Consider the following 12,318-nt stretch of genomic DNA (forward strand, 5'->3'; position numbering starts at 1 on the left):
GCGTGAAATTGGACGGTCTAGTTCTGATTAGCGTCACCGCTGTCTCGGTGGAGTTTAATAAACTCGGCCGTCTGCTTCTTGCTATCTAAAATATAACCAGACACTGGTGTAAATTCTCGACTGTCTCATACTTCTGTTTAATAAGTTTTCTGTTTGACGTTTAGTCAGCTGTGTGAAAACCAAGGAGGAACCCACCCGGGGGATTAATAAAGTTTTATTTTATCTAATCTAATAACTTTAATCTCAGCCAAACCGATTTACTCACGAACAAACAAAACACTGAAAAAAGCCCAACAATAACATTTTTAGGTTGTCTAAGTGACTTATATATTACGTTTAACCCGAGCAGCGAAACTCCGCGGTGATCTGAAAATGATGTGCCGGGAGTTGTGCCGTTCTCGGCCGCATCAGTAACCCTCGAGCTCCCGGCTAGCTGTCGAGCTGGTGGGTAGCAGACGCCTCTGAAAACGTCGAAGCACTTTTGCAAATATGGGATATCTTGATAAACCGAGCAGATATTTGATGTTTACACAACTACTTTCTCGCCTGAAAATATGTTAAAAGTTTATTTTGTGACCCTGAAAGATTAGTATGAGTAATTTTAAAACTTAGTAGCGGCCGCCATTGCTGGAAACTGGAGTTTGGCTGGGCCGCGCTATGAATTCTGGGATATGGTAGTAATTTGGACAGCCTTCGGCGCGTCGCTGTGACGTAATCGGTCTACAAATGCGGCCTCAGGAGGATGCAGCCCATGAATTTGGACATGTCCAGAATATAATCGCAGCCTTTGCGGTTAGAAAATTGCACTTGATCATGTCGCGATATTATCGCAAATGCGATATATCGTTCAGCCCTAGTGAAAAGGTAATTAGACAATAATTAATTTAACTGGGACTGCCACAGCATCATACGTGACAGTGACAAATATGCAAAAAACTAACAAATTTTTACAGTATTTTTTGGGCAGGAGAGATACTTATATTCACTGTTTCTGGAGCACTGAAAAAAGTGACCCTAACATCCAGTCAGGATCTCATAAATGCCTCAGTTATTCTGCTCGCAAAAAGAGATGTGACATCCAGAGAGGCTGGATTTCAGTTAGAATATAGGGATGGGTGTGCTCTATCACCCACACCCAGGCGTGTTTAGAATGGATTATGAACAGACCTAAATACATGAGTTCTTTGCAAGAGACCCAGCACCTACCACATACAGACTGGTTGATCTCAGAGGCGAGTTAGTAAAACTCATATTTTATGAGCCAGAATTACAACATTGCTGACAAAAACAGTACTTTTAAAATTTTAAAAACATTTTCCAGAAAAAAAGTGAGATGGAAAATGTTAGTATGGTTAGGCTGGCCTTCCCAATTTAAATTGTGGATCCCTATCAAAGATTATATAAATATATGTCATAGGGTGTGGGTAGTGCCAGTTAATTTACTATAGACCCAAAGAAGAATTATTATTTTATTTTTATGTCAGATTGCCTTCTTCAACACATGTTCAGTTAAATACAATTTCTGGAATTATGTCACAAGTTCAGCAAAGACTGTTGTTCTGAACAAGCCATGGAATGTGAGAATTACTAAATGTCAGTACACTATATACTATATACACTTCCAATCAAAAGTTTAACACCACTTGAAAAATGGCAAAAAAAAAATCTTATTTTGCATGGTTGGATCTTAAGAAGGTCCTAAATAGAGCTTCAACATGTAACAAGAGGACATGGGAGTGAGAGAAAACATTTTTTGGGCATGCAATTTTTTTGATGTTTTCTACGCGCTACAGTGGAGGGGGCGCCATAATTGTCTGGGGTGCTTTTTCCTTAAATGGAACAATAGAGCTTCAGGAGGTGTAGGGGCATCAAACGGCCACTGGCTATGTCCAGATGTTGCAGAGAGCATCACTCACGACTGAGGGCCCTCGTCCATGTGGTAACGACTGGGTTTTTCAATAGACCAACGCTACAACACATAATGCCCACAGGACAAGGGACTTCTTCCAGGAGAATAACATCACTTGTCTGGACCATCCTGCGTGTTCCCCTGATCTGAATCCAATTGAGAACCTTTGGTGATGGATGGCAGGGGAAGTTTACAAAAATGGACAACAGTTCCAGACAGTAGATGTTCTTCGTGTGGCCGTCTTCACCACTTGGAGAAATGTTCCCACTCACCTCATGGAAATGCTTGCATCAAGCATGCTGCAACAAATTTTTGAAGTGATCCACAATAACGTTGGAGCTACGTTGGAGTTGACTGTGCTGTGATTTTGATCTGGTCAGTTAAGCAGTAGAGGGGGTTGTTAATCAATTTTATCTGCTTTAGTGTTAAAAAAATTAACACTAGGTGCACTAAAGGGGCAACAACAAGACAACCTCAAAATAGGTTTTTATATGTGGAGGCCATAGATATTTTTTTCTCCTCCTCATCTTTTCAAAATACTTGTTCCCACTAGTTTTGCATTTGGCAGGGTCCACGTCACTACTCCTAGCATGAGGTGATACCCAGACCACACAAAGGTTGCAAAGCTAGTCCAACGCCTCCTGAATGGTACATTAACACCATGGCCAGAAGATTTTCTGTGTCTCCCAGTACAGTTTCAAGAGCATGGAGGAGATTCCAAGAGATAGACAGTACGACTAGGAGAGTTGGACAGGGCCTTAGTAGATTCAAAAGCAGATACTGGTCCTGGTATCTGGACCAGTATCTGTTTTTTTTATGCAAGGAAGAACAAAAACAACCAGTAGATACTGGAATTCAACAATTCCCACTTGACAGGGTTTGGTTTTCTTTTACTCAATAATTAAATGCTGTAGCTCTGGTTTTCTTCAGCAAATAAATCATTTGTGTTGGTTTGTTCATAACCCTTCTAAAAATGCCTCAGGGCGAAGGTGGTGCTGTGGTTTTTCTCTAATGTTTATTTATTGTTTCAAATCAAAGAATTTTACAATACTACTGAGTCTGGCGTCCACCATCCAGATGTTGTATGACCACAGAAAGAGCCAGATGGTAAGGATAAATTGATCGGTCTAGTATTGTCATTAGCTCATCACCCTGATCTGCTTAGAAAAATTTAGGGGAGCTCAAACTGCAGTTATTTTGTAACTCATTTGGATGATTTGTTTTAAAAGCCATAACATAATGCTTAGGATACTTCTGCCAAGCAATCCTCAGCAGATGGATAGTGGTGATTTTGATGTTGTTTACAGTTTCCTCAAAGAGCTCTTCAGCATAATTCACTTCTGCAGGTCTGGGTGCATCCTGTAAATCACATGGAGGTGGAGTCTCGAATAACAGTGCCAGAGAGGCGGGCTTGGGAGGAAATAAAGCTAAGTGTTCCATCTGCCCTGATTGCAAAATGAACCATACGCCCACAATTTTTGAAGTATGCTGTTGTCTATCTCTCCACTCAGTAGTCAGAGTGTTTAATGATTTCCAGCCTACACATGGCAGAAGGCAAGTCTTCACATCACAAATGAAATGAAACAAGATATTTTCCAATTCTCTCATTACATTGTCAACCTTGCTAAACAAGCAATGCATTACCCTCCAGCCTGCCCACTGAATAAGTTCTTAAACCTAGAAACATGTTTATCAAGGGTGAGAGATCATGGGCTTAACTCCATTTTTCAAGACCTTGGACTGCAATTACACTTTCCCTGTCTTTACACAGAGTCAAAAACAAATTAATCACCAGACCAGTTAAAATAATCATCCTTCACTCAGTAAAGCTCAGCCGCCAATGGGCAAAAAAAACTTTCTTATTACATAAGCATGTAATATCATGCTTATATAATCTGTCAAATTTAATCCAGGGCAACTAGCCACTATCTTCACTCGGGGAATCCGGCTTTGTTCTCATAAAAATTATCTTCCTACTGATTGGCTTGTGTGTATGAGAAAGAAGAAAAAGAAGAAGGGATACGCTTAACAGCCACAAAAAGACCCTCATCCAAGCACTGAGATATAAGAGATTAAATGCTTGTATAATCTTGGGTTTTTCTCTGTGAGGGTATTAATCAGTTCTGTCGTTTTCCATTTTTAGTTCTGAATAAATGTCACAAATATGAATCAGATGATGCCATGAAATGAGTTTTCATGTTTTTATGAGTTTTGAATTTAGTCTTGATAGTCATCTGTCGATATGATGCATGTAACCCATCTGAAGGTATAACAGACACATTTATGTATACATTGAGTGTGTGTGTATATGGAGAGACGAGAACTGTCAAGATAGACAACCACTTCTGTAGCCCTCCACCGATCAGGCCTGTATATTAGAGTGACCAGAGAGAAGACACTCCTCAGTAAAAGGCGAAACGGCCCACCTGGAGTTTGTCAGCAGAGATTTTGCTGGAGATACTTCAAGGACAGAAGGACCATGACAAAAGAAACCATGTGTGAACATTAGGGATTGGAATTCCATTAACAATAATGCTTATCATTTCAATTCCTTATCGATTCTCTTATTGATTGTCATTGGGTTCTCATTGGCTCCGTTTTGAGAGAATTTATTGCCAAGCAGCAATAAATAAATTACATTCATGCAAATTAATTGCATACTGTGGGTCAAATGTTTTTGCATGTTTGTCGATATTTGTTGATATTTACCCTCTTATTTGTAATCAGTGTTGGAGTTGTTACTCAAAAAGTGCAAAAAGTCATTATTGAACATATTACAGAGAGCACTTTTCTCAAAAGTAATGCAGTACATTACTTAATTACTCACAGGAAAAGTAATTTGTTACACTACTCGTTAAATTACTTTTATGTTACTCTGTAAAATAGCTGAAACACTGTCTCATAACCACATTTTAACAATATAACCTAAGGCTACTACTCCACACACCAACACAAATCTCTAGTGAGGACATGCATTTCTAAAATCTTTCTCTTAGTAGAATACAAAGCTGACCATGCAAAGTAAAGTTGAAAACTACACTCCACACACACAAAAAAAAAACCCGATTGCCACAGTAATTCTACTTGAACAGGTAGAATCTGCTTGTTACCTGTTGAAGTTCAGAGTCTGGCTGCTGGGCGGCAACTCAGCCACTCGGCATTTACTCGGCGTTCACTCTGGGTTCTTGGCTATCTTAGTGTTAGCATGCTGTTTGGGCAGATGCTTGCAAAGAACCGAAGTTGTGTTAGCAGCATAATGCAATTGTTTCTGCCCTGGAAGCAGTTTTCAACTTTACCATTTATCTCGTCCTTTTGTGTAATACAGATAACTGTCCATATCCAAACTTTAGACTGCGTTACTATTTCGTCCTCTGACACGCGAACTGAAATCAGCAGGTTGTAATGCGAGTGCAAAAACTGATAAGAGGCAGGCAGGCTAACAATTCCAAGAAATTGGATTACTTGGTAGTCCAGTAGTCCAGTAGATTCCCATTCCTAGTGAACATGAGCCATCTTCTATTGGCCAAAGCTCATTTAAATTGTAATCACAGAGGAAAGGAAGCATAGAGGAGGAGATGTTATGGTATAGGAGTGGTCACTTAATTAGCATATACATATGCAGCAACATTTCATTCCATCTTTCTACATGGCAATAAAACAAAAGCCACCTCCAGGGTTTTTCATAGACTGTTTTTGCCATATAATTCTTTGATTGTTTGTCCTGGGGCTTTTTTTTTGTTTGCTCGCCAGCACTTTCTGCTTGGAACGCTTCATCCACTTTAGACAACAGTATGCAGTAAAAACCATGGCGCAAATTATATATCATTTCTCTAGTTTTACTTGGCATAGTTTCAAGTCCGCACTTTAGAGTTGAAGTGAAGACTCATGAAGGCTGCATCTTGCTGCTACATCATCTTAAATCTGTCACGGACACGCTGGCCTGTCTGACGACTCCAGAAGGTTAAAGATATAAAGACCTGGATAACCCCTAAATTTCCTGCGTCTAAATTTAGATAAAACTGTGGTTATTATTTTCAGCCCTAAAAATCTTAGCAGTATGGTCTAACCAGATGCTTACTCAAGATTTGTTTATATATATATTTATATTGTATTTATATAGAGTCATTTTTGACCAGGATGTGAACTTCAATGTGCATATTAAATAAATATGTAGTTTGGCTATGCCATGGAACAAGACTTTTGGACTGCCTCTCATTCTCATTCTTGTTCTGAATCTGGAAAACTATCAGGTGAAAAAGTAGGGAAAGGCAGTGGTGCACGCACTGATTGGACACGGTGAGGACATACTTGGTAGTGGAAGGAATACTTCAAGGTGTTCCGCCTCATGGTTAAACCGTTCTCATGGTTAAAGAATAGATTTACTTTATATCTCCTTTTAAACATCGTCTCAGAACGGGATAGAGGCAAGTAGAATATATCAAATGCACTATCCCACCCAAAGCCAAACCCCAAGAACAAAGCAGGTAAAATGGCAAAACTAAACCAGTTTTTAAAATCAACCATACATATGTGCACGTGTGTTTGCATGTGTGCATAACATACATACACACACACACACACACACACACACACACACACACACACACACACACACACGCACTTTTCTATCGTCCTATTTTGCTGACCTCTGCAGGAATAATCTGTCTTTTTGCAGTATGGAGTGCTCTCCATCTCTACCCTGGAAATGTGCGCACCTGATGACGCAGCAATCTCTGGCTCTCTGTTGCTGCGTCATTTGTGCATCAGACTACAAACAAAGCTGCGCTGCCGTTCTCCATCACGCATGCCTCTATCTTCTGTTTTACTTATTCATTCATTCCTAAAATGCGAACTCGGCATTCGGACACCTGCAGACTCGCACTGGACGTCCCACAGTTGTTACATAATTCATGCTTTTTGGCATCTCCACAATTCCCATCTAATCTTAACTCTCAGTAACATTATAATGACAGACGCAAAAAAAACAAAAAACAAAAAAACAAAACCTATATGGGATTCGTTATTTTGCTGCAGTTGCTGCGTCTGTGCGCCGTCTGTCCCGTCTCGGCCGCTCACTGGCATATTTTACAAGGCGGAGGAGGGCTTTACTGACATCAGCACTGCCGCTCTCTACGACACAGAGCAGGCTGCCTGTCTTCTGACCAGCCAACGCCATCAACTTATCCTCCAGTCGGGGCTTTGATTATTTGGGTCGCTCTGTGGGTTTTCAGGTACTGGCGAAGCTTAACAGTTCGCGCACCGAGCCATCAGTGGAAGGGGAGAGTTCCTCTGTGCAGTTTCAGTGGTGAGTTTGGGGCGTGTTTGTGGGAAGCCGACAGCAGGGCAGACTAGAGCATGGCGAACTTCATATTCGCCTAGTCATGCTTCTTGTAACTGGTAATATTTAGGGTTCATCAGCCTGCAAACAGAATGGTGTGAGATATGCGTTTTATTTAAAATATTATTACATTTTGATTATTTTTTATTTATTCAAACTGACCCTCAGGCAGATATTGTAATTTTTTTTATTATTATTTCTCTAGTGCAAAAAACATGTGTCAATATATTCTTGGTTTAAAATTCTAACATGCTGGATTAAAAACAGTACATTTGTTGACAATCTAACTCCATTTTAAGTTTGTAGGAGTGTCAGTCTGCGTCAGATGGTTACGCAGACAAGAAAGTAGAGGCAGCAGGATCTCATATAGAAGAGTGCACACAGAGGCACTCTGTAAAGAAAGCCAAATTCTGCAGTGCAGTGGATTTCCTCAGGTGTGTGTGTATGTGTGTGAGTGTGTATATGTGTGTGGCTTCCAAGTAGACTGATTACCATCAGGAGAAAATATCTACACTCTGGGATTTCATCTAAAGGTCTGGCAAAAGTTGGACACCCTTCAGTTTCCAGACTGCCTGGTGTCCCGAAACAATCTTGTCTTTTGTCTTTTCAAATCACAGACACTGTGTGTTGGGTAATCTGCCTTTCTGAATATTTGGATTGTAAAAGCACGCAAGCCTCAGACTGGGTCCCTGTGACTGACAGGTGAATTACTGTGGATTTTTAAGGAACTGTGTGGATATCCAAATCAGGAAAGACCAGCCGACTGTTCAGTTCACCACAATTGAGGAAGTTTTGGATAAAGAACTTTGGACCTTTTCTTTAAGGGGTTATGGGTCTAATTGCACCTCAGGGATAGGATTTTGAACAGATGTATTTCAATTGGTTCATCTCAGTGAGCATGGCAGAGCAAATCTCAGGTGGCATCCCATGAATCCCAGGTTTAGAGCGAGAACCATTTTCACCTCAGGTATTCTGAATTAACTGAGTTTTCATTTAGTACTATTTAATTTCACTTTTAATACAAAAAAATCTCAGGTGACATCAATAGGTTTAGCTTTGTACCTTCCTGTGAACTCTTGTTGCTATGGCATCTCACAGCTTCCAGTACCGGGCGCTTTTTGAATATGAGCGTGAGCATGGGGATGATATCAGTCTCCAGCCAGGCGACCTGCTCACTGTTCTGAAGGCCACACTGATGACAGCAGTGGGGCTGGAGTACCAGGAGGGGGATGAGCGGAGTCCCAAAGGTTGGTTGCATGGGATTAATGAGAGGACCAAGGAGAAGGGAAACTTTCCAGGGACATTTGTAGAGTATGTTGGGGTGGTCACAGTTGGCCCTGCTGTGGATAAATCCTGGTCCTGACCTGTACCCCCAACTCCAGGGGGGAAACAGACAATGGTGGGACCTTAGCCTTCTGGAGGAGCTGCTGCTTTTGGTAAGTTCAGTTTGAGTTTGCATCGATGAGATCAACTTGATCCTTGGGTTTTCTGTTGAAATCTTTTTATTGGCTTATCAGTTCGAACGTAATATAACAGAGCTCAAGCAAAGAAAAAAACCAGACCACTTTCTCAGTTTTATTAACAAGGTTGCCAATGATACCACCACACATGGGTAGTGTTTGGATTTGGTTGACACTACAAGACCCAAAAGGGGCTAACCAGGGGTGAAAGTGGAGAGAGTGATCATTTATAGAAAAACATCAAGAGGGTTTTTGTTTGCTGCAGCTTGGTATTGCTTTAGGAGAAAACCAACGTATACTTTAAAACTCTACAGATATCGTTTATCCTGCTCATTCTTGTCCAGTTATAGCCTAAGTAGAATCTGCTTTTTTGTAGAATTCAACTGGCTAAATTGATAAAGAGAAGTCAAACTCAAAGCCACAGGAACAGTACAGGCCAGCTGATTATAGCCTGTCTTGTTTTTGAGTGAGTCATTTCAACCCTCTGCATCACTGCACCACACCAAATCCCACTTTAACCTGTAGCGCTAAATTGGCAATGAGGTTTTGGCAAACATTTTTAAAGAACAGATAAAGAAGAAAAATGTGGTACGAAATAGTAGATGTTGGACTGGTAAAGTATGTTTGGCATAGTGAAATTAGATGCCACAGTACAAACAAAGACAAAATATACAAAATCAAATACTACTGCAGCCATCAAAGTCTTGTGTTAAAGTCTTTCAAAAAAAATAAACCAAAAGAACCTCTATTTAAAACTCTGCATAGATTGGAAGACAATTTACAGTTGGGAATGATCTGAAAGTAATGTTGATTAAAATGCCTATCCTTTGTTTGGACTCATGTTCTTGATAATCCCTTGAGTAGGGAAAACTGGGTAGTTTTAGGTTCCTGCTGGTTCAATTTAAGGCCAGAAAAGCAACCATCAAACCATCAAATGGGAAGGTTACTTTCAGTTTTCACATCTTGTGTTTCTAAGGCTCAGGGTGAGAGGTTGCTAGTGGGTCATATATGATTCTTGAACAGTTTTACAAAACACTAAAACTTTCGTCCAGATAATTATAGTTGCATGATGTTACTGATGTTATTTGTTACTACTGCAAGCATGCGTCCTGCATGCATGCACATATAAGAATCGTGTAAGACCTAAACATTTATCAGCAGTTTGCAAAAAACAGTCATTTGTTAAGTGCTACTGTGTGTAAGCTTGCAAATCATTTGTTTGTAATGAACTGTAAAAATGGCATTGAGCAAGTGTAGGTCCAGACTGCATAGTGCAGTGGTGTTAATAACCTCTATTATTTCACAATGCATTGCATATGAGCAGGAAAATATATTTTGTATTTTTGTTAGCAGTAACCTCATTTTCAACTAATTCTATATATTCATTCCATTAGACTGGGTTGCATTTGTTCAGATTTTTTGCTGAACTTGATCCTTCAGCTGTAGTCCAGCTAGACTTGTCTTAAACCTGTTCTGTGTAAATTCTACCAGACCCAAGTAGCTTCTCTTTCTCTGTCAGCTATGTGAATACTTGATAAAGTGTGTTAGTCGTGATGGAATGCATTTTCTGGAAGCTAATATGATTTCATTGAAGTTTTCTGCATCTTTTATTTTGTTAGATAACCGATTAATTCCTATGAACATATTTTGGACAGTTACAACTGTTTTTAGTTTTCCATTAGTTGAGGCCTTATTTTAATGGTCATGCTATGTTATGCTACCTATGATTAATTATGATTACTTCTCCATCCTACATTCATCATTGCATACATCTTCTATCAAGATTGGAACATGTTGTTGGTCTCAAAGGTACGGTTTTATCTTGGTTTAAATCCTATCTCTCAGAGAGGTCGTTCTCTGTTGCTATGGGGCAACACTCCTCGGCTTCTGCCCCTATTTATTGTGGTGTGCCTCAAGGGTCCGTGCTCGGTCCTGCTCTTTTCTCTTTGTACATGTTGCCGTTGGGATTAATTTTTAGAAAACATAACATCTCCTTTCACTGTTATGCCGATGATATCCAGATTTATTTACCTTTGAAATCCGATGTGACTGCTTCTTTGCAACCTCTGTTCAACTGTTTGCATGAAGTAAAAATTTGGTTATCACATAATTTTCTTACATTGAACGAGAATAAGACCGAAATCATAGTCTTTGGTAGTCACACTCCGCTAGACCAGTTAGCTGACGCCCTAGGCCCTCTCGCTAGCCATCTTTCGTCCACTGTAAGAAACCTCGGAGTGTTCCTGGATGGCTCTTTTAAACTCGAGAAACAGGTGTCCACTGTGGTAAAAAACAGCTTTTACCAGTTGCGTCAGATTTCCAAAGCAAAGCCGTTCCTTCCTTTAAAAGATCTTGAAAAGCTTATCCACGCATTTATCACATCCAGATTGGACTACTGTAACTCCCTCTACTCGGGCCTCCAACACTCCTCTCTTTGCCGGCTCCAGTTAATTCAAAATGCAGCTGCGCGTCTTTTAACAGGTACGAGAATTCATGAACACATAACTCCAATTTTAGCCAAATTACATTGGCTCCCTGTTAAATATCGTATAGATTTTAAAATTCTTTTGTTCACTTTTAATATTTTGAATAATTTAGCGCCCAGTTATCTTTCTGATTTACTCCATTCATACAATCCCAACAGGGCACTTAGATCATCCAACCATAGGCTCCTAGCACAACCTAGGACTCGAATGAAGTCGAGAGGCGACCGGGCCTTTGCATCCGTGGCACCCAGACTCTGGAATAACCTCCCCGTTCATATTCGCACTGCCGAGTCTATCCAGTCTTTTAAATTACGTCTTAAAACTTATTTTTTTACTTTGGCTTTTGATTCTGTCTAGTTGGCTGTTTTAGCTTGTTGCGTTGTTACCTATTGTTTGTTGTCCTCTTCTATTGTTTGTTTTAACTGTCTCATGTTTTTATTGACTGTGAAGCACAATGGTCAACACTGTTGTTTTTAATATGTGCTATATAAATAAATTTTGATTTGATTTGATTTGATACATGCACTACTTTGCATTTGGTGATTCATTCCCTGACTCTGATTCCAGATAGAAGACTGACTTAATACTTAGAACTAATGTGCTCGCTATGTGTATCCAGTATAAGTGGATTTTTTTATGGTTTATTTAGGATTGAGCACAAACATGCAATAATGAGGACTACAGGGACTTGAGCCTAAAAATCTGAAAAGCACTGGGAAACAGATCTGCCCTACATAAAAAAGCTATTATGAGCCCTGCAGGCTTTGTTTTATAGAGGGTTGGGTGGTTAGCTCCATTTTAGTCTTGGCTGTCTGATGCATAGTTTGTTCAGATCTGCGGTGTTTATGGCTTTTTATTTGCTAAACAGGTCAGATGCAAAACAATGGTTTCTCCTTGCCTTCCTCTGCTGACTCCTGGCTGCTTTTAATTGTCTGCTTGCTGATTCTTTTATGAGTCTTAGTCTTACAAAAGTAACATTCATGTTGTTCTCGTCTTGAGTACCTGTAAATGTGTTGGTCATGTCCATCTACCCCTGCTCTTTACAATGATCAATGATGATGATATGGTGCCTGTAACATCCTTCAGCATTACCTGAATGGTGGTGGGTTAGTGAAGGTCTGGGGA

General features: G+C 40.0%; 1 protein-coding gene across 1 annotated transcript in view; it reads left to right on the top strand.

Annotated features, from left to right (window-relative positions):
- Positions 1–6,090: 6,090 nt before the first annotated feature.
- The window catches only part of LOC146649471 (phosphatidylinositol 3-kinase regulatory subunit alpha-like), a 103,872-nt gene continuing 97,644 nt past the window's right edge, over positions 6,091–12,318 (top strand). Inside the window, exons 1-2 of the mRNA XM_085386099.1 lie at positions 6,091–6,167; positions 7,051–7,214. Of these exons, the coding sequence (XP_085242225.1) occupies positions 6,091–6,167; positions 7,051–7,214 (241 nt within the window). The remainder of the gene's footprint in view (positions 6,168–7,050; positions 7,215–12,318) is intronic.

Source organism: Rhamphochromis longiceps, linkage group LG17, assembly GCF_057381845.1.
Source record: "Rhamphochromis longiceps isolate RC_006_pf linkage group LG17, R_longiceps_female_GT1.1, whole genome shotgun sequence".
In the NCBI taxonomy this organism is placed as follows: Eukaryota; Metazoa; Chordata; class Actinopteri; order Cichliformes; family Cichlidae; genus Rhamphochromis; species Rhamphochromis longiceps.